The sequence below is a fragment of the Ursus arctos genome, unplaced genomic scaffold (assembly GCF_023065955.2).
Source record: "Ursus arctos isolate Adak ecotype North America unplaced genomic scaffold, UrsArc2.0 scaffold_11, whole genome shotgun sequence".
NCBI lineage: Eukaryota > Metazoa > Chordata > Mammalia > Carnivora > Ursidae > Ursus > Ursus arctos.
In genome coordinates this window covers 63,061,364-63,078,658 of record NW_026622775.1, presented here as the reverse complement: position 1 = coordinate 63,078,658, position 17,295 = coordinate 63,061,364, and the positions used below count along the sequence as shown (strand labels likewise).

Sequence of the window (17,295 nt, the reverse complement as noted above, 5' to 3'; positions counted from 1 at the left end):
TGGAACTTGACAAGCTAATACTAAACTAAGTTTAGAATAGTAATGGACCAAGAATAGCAAAGACAATTTTTGAAAAACTGTAAGAAAAGAAGACTTGCTGCACTAGATATCATGACCCATTAAAACTAGTAATCACAACCCTTGGTTTTTCCCTACAAACTTGCTTCACCCACAGTTCTTCACTCAAGCCAATCATCTTAGAGTCAACCTTGACTCTCTCTTTCAAACCCTGCTTGCAGTCAGTCAGGAAAGGAAATCCTTTGGTTCTATCTTCAAAATAGATCCCAAATCTGATCATGACTTCCTCTGCTACCACCCGGGCTAAACTACCATCTCCTGCACTTGGATTACAAGGGTAGTTTCCCAACCGTTGCCTGCTTCTGTGCTTGATCCACTCCAGTCACTTCGCAGCAGGGGACTGCCAGAGTGATCCTTATGTTTTAATAAGGTCCTGCTATAACATGGCATTTTCTCTTCTGCTCAGAACTCAACAGTGGCCATCCATGTCACTCAGCGTAAAATCCATAGTCCTTTCAGTTGCCTACAAGGCCCCACACAATCTGGATTATCAGATTTGTTCCACTACTTCCTGTGCTTACCTCACTCAAGCCACATGACTTCTTTCCTGCCCCTTAAACATAGCAGACATGTTCTTGGTGCTTTTGTAGCAACTGTTTCCTCTGCCTGAAACACCCCATACCCTGGATATCTGAATGGGTGGCTGCCCTCAAGCCTTTGTTTGAAGTTGCCATCTCTTTGAGGCCCACCCTGAACACCTTACTTCATATTGCATTCTCCCCAGCACTCCTGATTCCTCTGATCCTGCTCTATTTTTCTTTTTTTTTTAAAATAGCTCCTTACATCTTCTAACTTGCTCTGCCATCTACTTATTTATTATTTTTGTTGTTTATTATCAATCTTTTGCCACTAAAGTGTAAGCACTGTAAGAGGGTAGGTAGGCTCTTTGTTTTGTTCACTCATGTATCCTAAGTGCCTAGAGCACTTCGTGGCACATAGTAGGCAATAGATATATATATTTGTTGAATGAATTAATGAAGCACAGTAGGTTATTGGTGTAGGAGCAAGCAAATGAATGGAAGATGCCAGGCAGAAATGGGAATGCTTGAGATGACATTAGAGATAAGTGGGGGAAAATGGATAGTTTAATAAATAATAATTTATTTTTGGCACTTGATTATCTCTATAGAAAAAATTAAATTGAATCCCTACTTAAATCCTACATAGAAAATTATTTCAAGATGGATTAGCAACATAAAATTAACAGAACTTTAAAATTGATGCACAAATAAAAACAAATTATAAAGGAAAAGATAGAGAAATTTAGCCGCAATTTTAAAACATCTGCATGAAAACAGGCATTATAAATGAAGATAAAGAGCAAATCTGACACAGGATAGTATCTGTAAACATAAAATTGACAAAAAAATTAGTATTCAGAATATATAAAAACTCCATCAAATCAATAGAACAGCCTGAGAAAAATGGACAAAAGCAATGTATAAAAGAGCAAACATGAATGTCCAATATGAAAAGATGTCACCTTTATTGATAATTGCCCAAGTATATGTTAAAACCACAATGAAATCTGATTTTTAAACCCATTTGGTTGGCAAATATTTGTATCATTTCTAACACCAAATGTTTGCAAGGCTGTGGCCCAACAGAGATCTCCTTTATTGTTTCTGGGTTGTTTCTGCCTGGCAAGCTTTTTGCCTGTTTATCCCTGCACAAGGAGCCCAAAGTAACTAGAAAACAGCTACCGCCTATAATTCAGTGGATTCTTGCTATGACTCCTGATGAAAGTTTACAGTTTTGGGGACCAGGACATCTAACTGCAGAGCCCAGAGTTAATGGGGACAGAAGTACAAAGTCCCCCAGCAGTCATTGGGAATGATAGTAAGTAGAGCCAATTCTGTTTTCACACCTTGTTTTTCTAGTGCATGTGTTCATCTTTTGGGGGACATGGTGCCCCAATATCTTTGGGGTCTTTTATTCAGTGCATATTCAGATTTCTGAAAAATAGTACCCTGCCCTCATAAAGTATGTCTCGAAACTGGTGCTGCAGTTGTGTCTCTGGGCTGTTCTAGTGCTCTATCAGGATAGCAGCTTCTGGATGGTGTGGTATATCATAAGGTAGACGGACACTGTAGTCATGGGTTTGTTGCTGCATCTTCTATACTGTAAACCTGGTTCTTTGGTCTGATGCAATGTTAAATGGGGCAGTAGCTGGCTGAGATTCTGAAGGCAGAGAAAGTGAAACCCATACTTGGAGTATGTATCTGTTACTGTGAGAACAAACCATTAGCTCTTTCAGCATTGGAAAGAGCCCAGTGTTTCCTCCCTTGCCACCTAGTGTTTGGTTGGTCCCCTTGAGAAATGGTACTATATAACACGCTGGAGACTATCTCTGTTGCTGGCAGGTTGGACGTTGGTGGTGGCAATCGTGGGTAAAATTTGGTTAAGTGGGAGTCCACTGTTGTACCCGTGTGTGCCCTCCATCTTTGTCACTATGGCCACTTTGTTCCTGTACCCATCATGCCAGGACTGGGTGGCCAGTGAAACAGGCTGACTGATCTCCACCAGTCAGGTCATTTTGTCAGCTTTGTATTTAGTGCCTGTTTCTTGTTGGATGCTCTCTGCCTGACGTTAACATTAACGTGGGATGCAAATACCTTCATACTGCATAATCACTCCTATATGTGCATCTACATACTTTAACTTTAGATTTCCTTATTTGCTGTCTTTCAAGGGGTTTTGTTTTGTTTTTGTTTTTGTTTGTTTGTTTCTGGATTCTCACTAGCCAGCTGAGTCATTTGCTCCTGCCTATGAATTTACATATGTTCTAAACTTGGGCTACTTTTCCTTACACATGGAATGGATAACTGGTGCACTTCTTGAAGGTTACTTACTGGTTGGGAGGATTTTACTTCACCATTATGTTTTATGGCCCCTCCCCAGTGAGACCACAGTATAACTACTATGCATCGTTGATTTGCATCAGTACACAGTAAGCCAACCATCGATAACCAAAAATCCAGCCTTTTTCTTGTTCTTCAGCTGCTTGTAGAGAATCCCCATTCAGCCATAGTTGTAAACTGAGGGAGTGGTGTTGGTGTCATCCTGGTGCATGCTGTAAAGGTCTGGCTACCTATTCGTGCAGCTTATGCCCTGTGGTCCTGCTAGTGTATAATTCCAGATGTATAACTCCTATCTTATGGTGGATTATTGCTGCACTTTATTGATCTTATGGTAGGTTTGACAGTACTTAGATGGGCAATTTCAGCCACATGGTTTCTTGGTGTCCCATGGCTGGACTCTCTCAGCAAGCATCACTAGTACCCAGGTCATGGTGTTGAAATCCCTTTCCTCATTTAAAGAAATCAGGTTTCTTAGAGAAATGGCTGATTGCAGGTATGAGGTAGGAAATATACAAGATGAGCCTGAAATATCCTGTCATACCAGGTAGCAAGGAAGTACTAGGAAACTATGGAGGATGTTTCAAAGGAACTCAGGAAGCAATTTGAAGAGGCTCTTTCTGGCCAAAGATATGTCAAGTGGAGCCTACATGAGAGGAGTGATTGAAATGGTGAAATATATCAGATATATTTAAATAAATGGGTTTATAATGGTATTTTTAAAACAAATTGGTCAGCCTTGGAGTGGGCAAGTTCATCATCATGTTAAAATTCAAAGACAAGGAGAGAATTTTGAAAGCAGCAAGAGAAAAATGACTCATTACATACAAGGGAAGCCCCATTAGGCTGTCAGTGGATTTTTCTGCAGAAACCTTGCAGACCAATAGACAGTGGGATGATATATTCAAAGTGCTGAAAGAAAAAAAAAAAGTGGAACGAAGGATACAAATTGTATCACTCAAAGATGCAGAAAAACTGTTCACCAAAATTCAGCACCCTTTCATAACAAACGCTCTCAACAAATTTAAGAAGATATAGAAGGACATACCTCAACATAATAAAGGCCATATACGACAGACCCACAGCTAATGTCATACTCAGTAGTGAAAAAGCTGAAAGCTTTTCTGCTCAGATCAGAAACAAGGCAAGGGTGCTCGCTCTCAAAAGTCCTATTTAACATAGTGCCAGAATAATTAGGCAAGAAAAAGAAATAGAAGACATCCTATCAGAAAGGAAGAAGTAAAATTTTCTCTGTCTGAAGATGGCATTATCTTATATGGAAAAAACCCTAAAAACTTCACCAAAACCCCCCCCCCCAAAAACAAAAACAACTGTTAGAACTAATCAATGAATTCAGTAAAATTTCAGGATACAAAATGAACATCTGAAAATCAGTTGCATTTCTATACACTAACACTGAAATATCTGAAAGAGAAATAAAGAAAGTAATCCCACTCATAATGACATCAAAACCAATAAAATACTTTGGAATAAATTAACCTGAGGTAGTGGAGTAATCTGAGCACCAAAAACTATGATATTAATGAAGGAAATTGAAGAAGACACAAAGAAATGGAAAGATACTCCATGTTCATGAATTGGAAGAATTAATATTGTTAAGATGTCCATACTCCCTAAAGCCATCTATAGAATTAATGCAATCCTGTCTCAAACCTAATATCAAAATTCCAGTGGTGTTTTTCACAGAAATAGAAAAACAATTCCAAAATTTGTATGGAACAACAAAAGACCTCAAGTAGCCAAAGCAATTCTGAGAAAGAACAAAACTCTAAGCATCACACTTAAAAGATTTCAGATTATACTACAAAGCTATGGTAATCAAAACAGTAGGGTACTGCCATAAAAACAGACACATAGACCAATGTAATAGAATAGAGAGCCCAGAAATAAACTCACACATATAGGGTTAACTAATAATTGATAATCGAGCCAAGAATACTCAATGGGGAATAGATAGTCTTTTACATAAATGATGTTGAGAAATTTGGATTTTTTGCATGCAGAAGTGAAACTGGACCCGTATCTTACACCACTCACAAAAAAATAACTCGCAATGGATTGAAGATTTGAATGTGGAGACCTGAAATCACAAAACTTTCAGAAGAAAACTTAGAGAAGAAGCTCCTTGACATTGGTCTTGACAATGATATTTTGGATATGACATCAAAAACACAAGCAACAAAAACAAAATCAAATAAGTGGGATTACATCAAAATAAGAAACTTCTACACAGCAACGGTAACAATCAGCAGAATGAAGAGATAATGGAATGGAGGAAATAATTGCAAACCATATATCAGATTCAATATTCATATCCAAAATATACAAGGAGCTCCTACAACTCAATACCAAAAAACACAAATGATTTGATTGAAAATGAAGACATTTTTCCAAAAAAGACATACAGATGGCCATGAAAAGACACTCAACATCATTAATGACCGGGGAAATGCAAATCAAAACCATGATTAGGTATCACCTCACACCTGTTGGAATGGCTGTTACTAAAAAGACAAAAGATCTTGTGCTATTGATAGGAATGTGAAGTGGCCAGCCGTTATGGAAATAGCATGGAGGTTTTTCAAAAATTAAAAATAGAACAACCGTATGATCCAGTATCCTACTTCTGGGTATGTATCTAAAGGAAATGAAATCACTATCATGGAGAGATATGTACACCCCCATGTTCATTCCAACATTATTCGTAGTAACCAAGACATGGGAAATAACCTAAGTGTTCTTCGACAGATTAGATAAAGAAGATATGTTCTATATACAGTGAAATACTATTTGGCCGTAAAAAATAGGGAAATCCTGCCGTTTGTAACAATGTGAATAGACCTTGAGGGCATTATGCTAAATGAAATCGGTCAGACCGAGAAAGAGAAGTGCCATCTGCTCTCACTTATATTGGATCTTAAAAACAAAAAAGCCAAATTCATAAAAAGGAGAGTAGAATGGTGGTTTCTGGGGGTTGGGGAGGTGGGAGTAAAGGGTTGATGTTGGTCAAAGGGTACAAACTTCTGGTTATAAGATGAATAAGTTCTGGGGATCTAATATACATTATGATTACTATAGTTAATAATATTGTATACTTGGAAGTTGCTAATATTAAATGTTCTTACTACTGAAAATAAATTGTGATTATGTGAGGTAGTGAATGTGTTGACTAAACTTATTTTTCTAATTCATTATATATATAATGAATATATAAATTACTGAATATATATTGAATATTTAATTGTAATTATTATTATTATATATGAATGTATATATATACATTAATATATATATATGCCAAATCATATTGTGTACCTTAAACTTACACAGTGTCATAAGTCAATTATATCACAATAAAGCTGTAACATTTTGAAATGTCACATAAAAAAGAACATAGTATCACCTATACTTTTGCCAAAGGATGAAATCTGAGTCTGTTCAAGGTTCTGGATCCAGCAAATTTGCAGGAAATACCAAGAATAGAGGAACAAGTCAAATTGTGCCATGAGAGTGCAATTGGCAAAATCTACATTGTGGGAAGCTCTGCAGGTCAGTGGGTCTTGTTTTCTTCAGTGGATAAATCAGAAGGAAAAGAATGGAGAGGGAACCTATGATTAAAAGAACTTAAGGCTATATCAAATTTAAGAAAAAAAGGGCACAACCTAACAATAGTATCAGGATGGACACCTTGAGGGATAAACATATAAAGAAACATAAGGAAGTGATTACTGTAAAGATCAGAGTGTGATTACTTTTAGGGGAGGAAGGGAATTGTGATTGGGGTGTGATACAAGGACAGAGTTCTGAGAGGAATGGAAAACTTCCATTTCTTGACCTGGCTAGTAGTTATAAGAATGTTTCCCTAATAATAATACGTTGAGGTATGCATCTGTTCTGCATGGCGTTTCTGTACCCGTGTTTTACTTTATAATAAATAGTTAAAAATATAAAATATTTATTTATTTACTTAATTTTTTTAGAGAGAGTGTGTAAGCTGGCAAGGGGGGCAGGCAGAGAGGGAGAGAGAGAATCCCAAGCAGACTCCACACCCAGTGCAGAGCCCGATGTGGGGCTCGATCTCACAATCCTGAGATCATGACCTGAGCCGAAATCAAGAGTCCGTTGCTCAACCAACTCAGCCACCCAGGCGCCCCCCAAAATATAAAATATTTTAAAGATAATAATGCATGCTTACCTTTTATATATATTATATAATATATATATAATATATAATATATATAATATATATAATATATAGCATGCACATATATATGATATTTATGTTTTTTACTAGATTATTGTAAGTTCTGAGAAATTTTGTCATAAACTTGTTTCCTTTGTTTAAACACACACACACACACACACACACACACACACACTCAAAATCAAATAACAGAATGCTTAGTTTATACTGGAAGCCACTAGATGAAACATCTGATTGCTTCAAGGAGGCGTTTTATTCCTACAACAACCCTTATTCTAAGTTAAGTACCTCTCCAGAAATTTTGACATTGATTACACACCAGGTCCCCGAGGCATTATTTCAGCCACACATGGCCCCCCCTGGAGGCCTGTGCCCAGCTGGAGTGGGGTCATCCAACCTCTAGCAGGGGTCTTTTCTTGATCCCTGTTAAACATCAAAAGGGGATTAAATAAACTGCAGCAAATACTTTGTTTGGTTTGGCCAAGATCCATTTTAAGTGTTATAACTCTATATAGCATGAGGATATAGTGAAGATACAAAATCTGGGGCCATCAACGTGAGACTGTAGACAATGGTCAGGTTAGGCTGGCTACTAAAATGGCCCATTATGTACCTTGTGCATAGAATGCTGAAAGCTTGAAGTAACCTTTGGTACCGTCAGTGTTAGTCGTTGTGCGAGAAAGAAGTATGTTATTCAGTGAACCTCACAGACTTCTGAACTTCAGGGGCTAGAATGCCTTCAGCTTATCACACTGCACAGCTCCTGGGTGTGTCTTGGCCTTTTATGCTCAGTAATGCTGCCCACCTCACTTTTTACTTATCCTTCTCCAGAGATTCGCTGTCATCATTTCAGTGGTGGTTCATTTTGTATGTCAACTTGACATGGCTGAGGGATGCCCAGATAGCCATTTCCGGATGTGTCTGTGAGGATGTTTTGGGAAGAGATTTGAATTGGTAGACTGAGGAAAGAAGATCACCCTCACCAATGTGGGGGGGCATCCTCCAATCTGTCAAGGGCCTGGATAGAATAAAATGCCAGAAGAAGGGTGAATTTACTCTTCGTTTGACCTGGGACATCCATCTTCTCCCGCCCTTGTACATCAGTGCTGCTGGTTATCCAGCCTTCATGCTCGGATGGGGACTTACATCACTGGCTCCCCCGTTCTCAGGCCTTTGAGTTTGGGCTGGGATTATAGTCCCAGCTTTCCTGGGTCTCTGGCTTGACAACGTACATCATGGACTTCTCAGCCTCTACAGCTGCTGGAGATAATCCTCATAATAAATCTGTCTCTGTATATACCCTATTGGTCTGTTTCTTTGGAAAACCTTGACTAATATAATTCCCTGATCCCAGAAATGCAATAAAGTAAAATTAATAGCACATTCTTGTTCCAGAGATTTGAAGATAGTCCATTTTTATAAGTACTCAGTAAATATTTAGCTATATTCACTAGCAGCAAACAGCTCCCTTGTAAATGGGAAGAATGATGTCTTGCAGTTGTAACTCAAACAGTACATATGGTTATATTTTTCTTTGAATTTTTTCTTTTTTAATTTTTCATTTTAAAAGGAATATGACTATTATAGAAACACTTGAAAATGAAAAATGAAAATGAAATGAAAGAATGAAAAAAATTCCTGTATTTTCACCACTATACAACAATCGTGGTTATAACTTTGTATATTTCCTTCTCGTCTATTTCGGTATGGATTATTTTTTTCATAGTTTTCTATAAGAACATGCATATACTTGTGTTTTTTCCTTTTAAATTTAGCCTTAGTTAATTATGATATAATCATATACATATTTCCATGTTGCATTGTTATCACCACAGTAATTTTTTTACTACATGAATTTTGTCATGTGGCTCTATCCTATTTCTTAACTGTTCATCTATTTTTGGTCAATATATTTCCCCTCACATTTGAGCAAATATATTTTTGTATAATGTATAGCATTACGCACATTGCCTTTTGGTGATTACTGTTCTGAATTTTAGAATATTAACAAGTGTCAAGAATTTCAGTAAACTTCCATCTAATTTTTCTTTCAGTTCTGTCATCGAGTCTAACAAATCCAGTGATTGTAGAAGTAGGAGGCATATATTAATTTGCCAACTGTTGTTCTTCCCAAGGTCTTAATTATATATGACTTAATAAAGCTGTATAAAATTTGAGCAAGGCAGTAATCTTGCTTACATCTAGAAGTTGGTCACAGAATAGCAGTTGTGGACAGTTTAGAAACTCAGAGTAGAAAGTGAGGGCTCCTTATTTGGAGCCCAGGGAGATGTAATGCTACATTTTTGAAGTAAGTATGTGCATTCTTGGGAGCTAAGTCTTGGTTTTCACCATATGTTCGGAAGACTCCAGTAACTACTGATAGGAGCACAATGTTTGCTAGTTGAATGGAATGCTATTTTTTCTGAGTTCCTTTGTGTATTTGTTGTTGTTGTCTCTTTCTCTGTCTTCCCCCTTCTCTGTTTCCTCAGTCATTATATGTAGTAACAGAACTCACCCTTTGGTGAGCAGTAATTTATCACATGAAAGTTTATATTGACTTAAACATTTTTGAAGAAACTCAACACATTATGTAAAATTGTTAATTGAAAACTACATCAATCTGTGTTGATTTTGGGAAGTTTTCCCATTTAAGTCAGTAAGTTAGTGTTACTTTTCTTTGTTGGAATTTTTTTTTCAAAAGCGTGAACAGGATGCTGATCATTAAATAAATTTATGCTATTAATACAAGTTATGTTTTAACAAGTCCATAATGAATTGAGTATTGAAATCATTCATCAAATGCAGTTATCTTTTTACTAGGCTATTTGGAAAGGTATACTTTACCAACTTCATGAAAATTTGAGGCTAAGTTTTTGCACAATTAAGCAAAGAGACATTCTATGCAAATAGCCTTAAATAAAATTATTTTTAGATGTTAAAAATTCTTCTTAATTAATTGATTTTTTTCTTCTTGATTTCTAACATGTTTCTTTTTTATTTGAGTGTAGTTGACACACAATGTTACATTAGTGTTAGGTGTACAACATAGTGGTTCAACAAGTTTACGCATTATGCTATATTCACCGTAAGTGTAGCTACCATCTGTTCTGATACAATGCTATTACAATATCATTGACTATATTCCTTATGCTGTGCCTTTTATTCCTGTGACTTATTCATTCCATAACTGGAAGCCTGTATCTCGTACTGTCTTTCACCTATTTTGCCCATCTCCCAACCTCCCCCCGCCACCGCAACCATCAGTTCTCTGTATTTATAGGTTTGATTCTGCTTTTTGTTGTGTGTTCATTTCTTGTTGTTGTTATTAGTTTTTTGATTCCACTTATGAGTGAAATCATATAGTGTTAGTCTTTCTGAGTCTGACTTACTTCACTTAACATAATACCTTCTAGGTACATTCATTTTGTCTCAAATGGCATGATCTCATCCCTTTTTTTGTGGTTGCATGATATTCCAGTGTGTGTGTGTGTGTGTGCATGTGTGTATGTGTGTTTGTGTGTGTGTACCACATCTTCCTTACCCATCATCTATTGATGGACACTTAGGTTGCCTCCATTGAACTGTCCTTCTTTAAAGGATAATCTTATTTTTGATTACCAAATGACATGAATGACTTATCTTTTCTAGTATAACAGGGCTTCTAATATGCAAGGACTGTTTTTGACAAAGGACTAATCAGTGTCTTATGTTTTTCTTAGGAATGGGCTGTTTCTGGGGAGCTGAAAGGAAATTCTGGACCATGAAAGGAGTATATTCAACTCAAGTTGGTTATGCAGGAGGCTACACTTCCAATCCTACTTATAAAGAAGTCTGTTCAGGTAGGAAGAATTTCCTCCAACTTCTATTATAAGGAGCAACAAAGGGCTTGTCTCTGCTGGCAGGTGACAGGATCTTTAAAATGCAAATATAATGTTTTGTGTTGCCTCAGTCTTTTCTTTCCCATTTCTATAAATATACTTGTTGATCTCTCACTTTATGTTTTTATTTTATTTTTTAAAGATTTATTTATTTATTTTAGACAGTGTGCACGTGCAAGCAGGGGGATGGGCAGAGGAAGAGGAAGAGGGAGAGCATCTCAAGCGGACTCCCTGCTGAGATGCAGACCCTGATGTGGGGCTTGATCTCAGGATCCTGAGATCATGGCCTGAGCCAAAATCAAGAGTCAGACACTCAACCCACTAAGCCACCCAGGCACCCCTCTCACTTTATATTTTTAGAAGATAATAGATTTCCTATGGAATGTTTCATTTAGCTTTTGTTGCAGAATAATCACTGCAAAACTTAATTCTAAAGCAATCACTTACTAGCTTATGATTATGTGGGTCAGCAATTTTGATTGCTCTCATCTTGGTGGTTCTTCTGCTGGCTCGTCTGGGCTCCCTCATGTGACTCCAGTCAACTGGTAGGCTGCCTGGGGACTAGTTGGTCTAGGATGGCTTCACTCATAGGTCTGCATTTGGTGCTGGCTATCCTTTTTTGTTGGCTGGGGTAGGGGGAATGATGGACCATGTCTTCAATACACTGGCCTGGGCAAATTCTCTGCACCTGGTGGGTGCAGAGATCCCAGGAGCAGCAAGAGAGGATAAGCCCCATTCTGCTAACACTTTTCAAGTTTCTGTTTGTATCATATTTACTAGTGTCCCACTGACCAAAGCAAGTCACATGGTCTAGCCCAGAGTCAATGTGGGAGGGATCCCCCAAAGGCAGGTATACAGAGGGGTATGAAGAGCGCAGTAGTCTACTATATAGGAAAAACATCACACACTGTAATTGTTTCTCCGTGGGTAAGACATTCAAATCTAGTCTACAATGAAGGGATTGGCAAACTGTGGCTTACAGGCTAAATCCTGCCCACTGCCAGGTTATGTAAATAAAGTCTTATAGAAACCCAGCCATACCCCTTTATTTATGTAATATCTGTGAATGCTTTCATGGCACAATGGCACAGTTGAGTGGATATGACAGAGATTGTATGGGCTGCAAAACCTAAAACATTTATGAGTTAGCCCTTTACAGAAAAATATTTGGCTACCAGGATAGGCAGATGCCCCCATGGCAAATTCTAGCTCAGATACCAGACAACCATTCTAGATCTGTTTTTTATTCTGACCTTCAAGGATTTCCTTTACTTCTCTGCCAGCTCACATAGCACTTAAAACAGTTTTTTTTCTCTTTTAAACACTTTTTTCATTTTTCAAATAAGAATGGTGCATATTGAAAGTGTATGACATGATGTTTTGATATACAGAGTAATATGATTACTAATAGTCAAGCTAATAACATACCCATCTCCTCACATACTTATATTTTGTGTCAAGAGCGCCTCTGATCTACTCTCTTAGCAGATTTCAAGTGAACAATACAGTATTATTAACTACCACCACCGTGCTGTACATTAGCTCTCTAGAACTAATTCATCCTCCATAACAGGAAGTTTGTACCCTTTGACGAACATTTCCCTGCTTACTTCTACTCCTACCCCTGGTAACCACCATTCTTCTCTCTGCTTCTATGAACGTGATTTTTTTTAGATTCCACATACAAATGGGAACATGCAGTATACATTTTTTTCTGTGTCTGGTTTAATTTCACTTAGCATAATTTCTTCCAGCTTCATCCATATTGTTGCAAGTGGCAGAATTTCCTTCATGTGTAAGGCTGAATAATACTGTGTTTGAGATATATATATCTATATATCTGTATATCGCGATATCTTTATCCATTCTTCTGCTGACGGACACTTTGGTTGTTTCCAAACTGTCGCTATTGTGGGTGGTGCTGAGGTGAACATGGGGGCGTAGCTTTCTCTTTGAGTTACTGATTTCATTTCATTAGGATATATACCCCAAAGAGAGATTGCTGGATCATAGGATAGTCTTATTTGTAATGTTTTGAGGAACATCCATACTGTAAAACACATTTACAAAAAATACTTTATTCAGTATCTTGAGTTCTTTTTTTTTAGATTTATTTATTTATTTTGGAGAGGGAGCGAGTGATCATGGGTAGGGGGAGGGGCCGAAGGAGAGAATCTCAAACAGACTCCCTGCTGAGCATGGAGTACAAGGCAGAGCTCAGTCTCACGACTCCAAGATCATGACCTGAGCCAAAATGAGAGTTGGATGTTTAACTGACTGAGCCACCTAGGCACCTCTCTTAAGAGTTCTTAATAGGGAGGGTTTATTATCTAGATATGTAGTCCACCATAGTGACAAAACTAGGATTTTAAAAGTACATAAGTAGTTTTATCTTTTAAAAGTAAAGGGTTGAATTGGTGTTACTTGTGGAAGGGCCTCTCAGCTCTCTGAGGGCACCGTGAATGCAGCTGGGAGGGGGTGTTGGAGTATGGGAGTTTGTTCAATAATGAGCATGTTGGTTTGTTTGCTACAATAAGAATTATGATTTTGAAATGAAATTTGAGCTGTGCAATATTGAAAATATCATAAAAACATACATATTCTTGTTTTCCTTGCCTTTACAGAAGAACTGAAATATACTCATTGGTGTTGAGAATGTGGAATATCGAACACATACTTTAATGGTTAATCCAAGTTTTTTCTTTGCATCTGTTTCGAAATTAAACAAATGCTTATGCAGAGCTATAAATAGATTCAGATGAACCCTGGAGATTGCCCAGGTGTATCCTCTTAAGTCTCAGGAATGGAAATGAATAGATTCCTTCCCATAATTGCAGACATGACTTAATAGCTCAAGAGAAAAGGTTGCTAAGAAAACCTCCAAATATCTACTGCTTGTACTGTTATTCTCCACCAGCAAAATGTTAATAATCAATTAGAATACTTGGTTTCTTGTTTGCTCAGACTTGTTCTGATTCAACTCTTTATGTTAATAAGAACAGTATGCTAATTGCCCTTTGTTGAACTCCTACTATGTGCCTCTGCTTTTTTCCCATCTATTCTTCCAAAGGATTCCGTGAAATGTCCCAGTTTCTGTCTTTTACAGAGGGAGTGTTGAGGCTTAGAGAGGAAAAGGAACTTCCCCAAGGTCACCTATAGCAGGAATTCCAACCTCATCAGCTCTCAGCTCCAAGTTTATGCCACTGACCTTGGCGTCTGTCACCCAACTGTCACATCCCAGTGGTTCTCCGTTCGTCCATTCATACTTCCTTCCACCACGTCCCACACTCTTTCGTGTCCATCCCTCTATTATACTTTTAAAAAATTGGTGTGCTTTGTAATGATTACAAGTTAAGAAAATGCCAAGCAATTTTTTTTTGTCTTTCTGATGTTTCGAAGGGCAGAGGACAAAATTCTTTTAAGATACAGTTCATGCAAACAGCCGGTATCTTTGAGTCTTGTACAGAAGCCACAGAGGTTGGTAAAGAACTCTGTATTTGATGTGAACACTACCTGCTAAGTTAGTGGTGGCATTGGGAAGCGTGGTTGTCATGGAAACTTGTTCCTGATTGGGAAATGATGGTTATGGGGTCTTACCCAGACATAGAAGGAGAGATGATTTCTTTCCCCGGGCTTTTTTTTTTGTTCTGATCATGAAAGGAAAACACAAAAAGCCAGAGAGAAACTGTGATAGAAAGGACCCTCTGGCACAGAAGTGGTAGAGACTTCAGATCCCTGGGAATAGCAGGGAAGGAGAACAAACAAGGTCCCCAGCTAGAGTAATTAGGGTAACCAGCTAATTAAGGATTTTTGACCAAGGAGAGGATGGGGGAGACAGAAAGCAGGTTATACTGGGAGGGCTTCCCTGCTGAAGCCTCGGGTGTTCAAAGCCATATTGGACAAGTCAGCCCTGGAGGGGTCTGACTTGCAAGGAAGAAAAACCAAAGCTCCACTAAGATGCATAATAGTCGCTGAGGTTTCACAGGAGAGAAATACTAGTCTGTGCTCCAGTATTTGGATTCATTTCAAAAATTCTTACTCTTGTGTTTGTAATTAAGTCTGTAAAACTTTGGTCACAACAGAGTCTTTTGTAAAGGTATTCATTCATTCATTTGTTCGTTCAAGAAACAAAGCCTAGGATCTGGACTGTCTGCCAAATTCCTTCTCATATGGCAAGTACGCTTGAGCCTAAGGTACCATTTGGTTTCTTGGGGAAGGTGTCAGAATTCCAGGGATAGCACTTGAAGGGGGGGTAGTTTTCAAATTCCAAAGGGGTAGTTCTACCACTCCCCCCCAACCCCCAACCCCCAACCCCCAACCTATCCCATGGTGACTAATGTCAGAGCTGCCACAGCATTGTCTTGGCCCACAGAGTGGTGATTACATGGATCACCATGGAAGCCATGGAACCAGAAACATTGGCCGCAGTTTGTCATGCCCGCGTGCTAGTGGGTGTGTGCTACCTTGGGGGATGAGCGAGTGAGCGAGTGTGTATGTGAGTGTAAAAGCAGGTGTGTATCCGGGTAAGATGCATATTAATGTTGGAATGGTATTTCTTTGTGGCTGTTGATGCTCCTGTGGTTCTGAGACCTGAGCTGGAGGTGCAGTTAGGCACACAGAAAAGCGTATGGCTTCTAGTAAGAGCCAGGAGAAGAGGTGATCCCATGATGGTGACCACATGGACAGAGTTGAGTCTGACATGTAAGTAGAACCTGCATTAATAGCTCACTAATAGGTGGGTTACATGCCAGATGATCCGCATGATACCTGAGCCTGACATCCGGAGAAGATACAGGGGGACAACAGTTCCTGGTGGCAATGAAGTTGCCCTTTGGGAATGATGTATAAAACAAGCCTGAAATGCTCAGAGTGGAGATAGGTGGTTGGTTAGAAGAGAGCATGGCTTCCAGGTCTGTAGGACCTCAGAGTAACCCGATGGAATGCCTTGCCATATGCAAGAAGGAAAAAAAAAAAGAGGGCCTCAGTAGGGAGGCTGGTCAGGTAGGCCAGCCTGGGAAAGGGGAAGTCCTGCTGGCACCCTCTGAGTTCCTCTATTTGGTTTGGCTTCTGGACAGACTCCCAGAGCCTGACACCCTGATGCTTTTAAGTTTTATCAGTAACTTCTCTAATCCACACTCTGGAGAAACTTCTCATCTTTTGTCCTCCTGGGGAGATTATTTATGGAAAGAAAATGCAACAAGACCAGGTTGGTCAAGCCAGACAGTTCTAATTCTCATTTCAAATTCAATTAAGTGCCATTCTGAGATGTATATCTCAGTTTATTGTGAGTTTTGTCTATACAGGTCATTCTGTCCATATTAGATTAACCTTGGGTTAAATTAAATGATAAAAATGGAATTTTGGCATTCAAAGCTGAGAGAAGGCAGACCACAATGATTTGCCAAAGGCTGGGATTGCCTCCTTGCCTTTCCCTGGTGACTCCCACCCCTCACATGTGTCTGTCTTTTCCTTTAAACCTGTTTTAAAAGTGACCTTTCTCCTGTAGCAGGCACTTAAACTTCTCTTCCTTGGATTCATCAATTAGCACTGAAATGAGAGCCACAAGCTGAGCAAGTTGCATCTCCTAGATGCTCCAGGCCTGAATTTGGAGCCCTCTGTGAGCCGCCCACCACCAGCTCCTGCAGTGGGAACCCAGTCACAGCTTGGATCTGAGGTGGCATGGCTCATGGCCCCTGTTTGGCCACTATTCCTTGTCGTGTTTCAGAGCTGCCTCTAATAATGTGCTGAGAAGTAATCTAAGTCTTAGTGGCCACCGTTCTAATCCTAAAATGACTTCCAAGGATTTATGCCTTCATTTGGTGTTCCTTAAAAGCTCAGTGTATGCCTCGCACTAGAGGTCCCATGGAAACCCGGGATGGCGTAACCGCTGGGAGCCTAGATTTCCTGTAGCCTTTCTTGAATGAATTGAATAGTACCTGTCTTCCAGAATTCTTTCTCTGTAATCAAATGGAAGCTTGATCTTTCACATTTGTTTTAAAGTGTTGCACTGACCCTGGATTTCTCTTTTTACACACATATGCATGTGTGCACACACACACACAAAACACACCAACTCCCCCAAACATTTGTTATGCAAACCAACTGATTAACTGGCATGCTGTTGCTTTACTACATTGATTTTAGAAGTAATTGAGCTATTCAGATTCCTGAATACCCTGATAGAGAATTATTCTTACATTTTATAATAACGACTACACAGATGAAAATATGAAAAGACATTCTGCAATGGGTAAGC

General features: G+C 38.7%; 1 protein-coding gene across 2 annotated transcripts in view; it reads left to right on the top strand.

Moving 5' to 3' along the window:
* MSRA (methionine sulfoxide reductase A) overlaps nt 1–17,295 on the top strand; it is a 408,777-nt gene that overhangs the window by 191,024 nt on the left and 200,458 nt on the right. For both annotated transcript variants that reach the window (XM_026518907.3, XM_048212318.1), the window contains one exon: nt 10,881–11,000. In XM_026518907.3, coding sequence (XP_026374692.1) covers nt 10,881–11,000 — 120 coding nt within the window. The remainder of the gene's footprint in view (nt 1–10,880; nt 11,001–17,295) is intronic.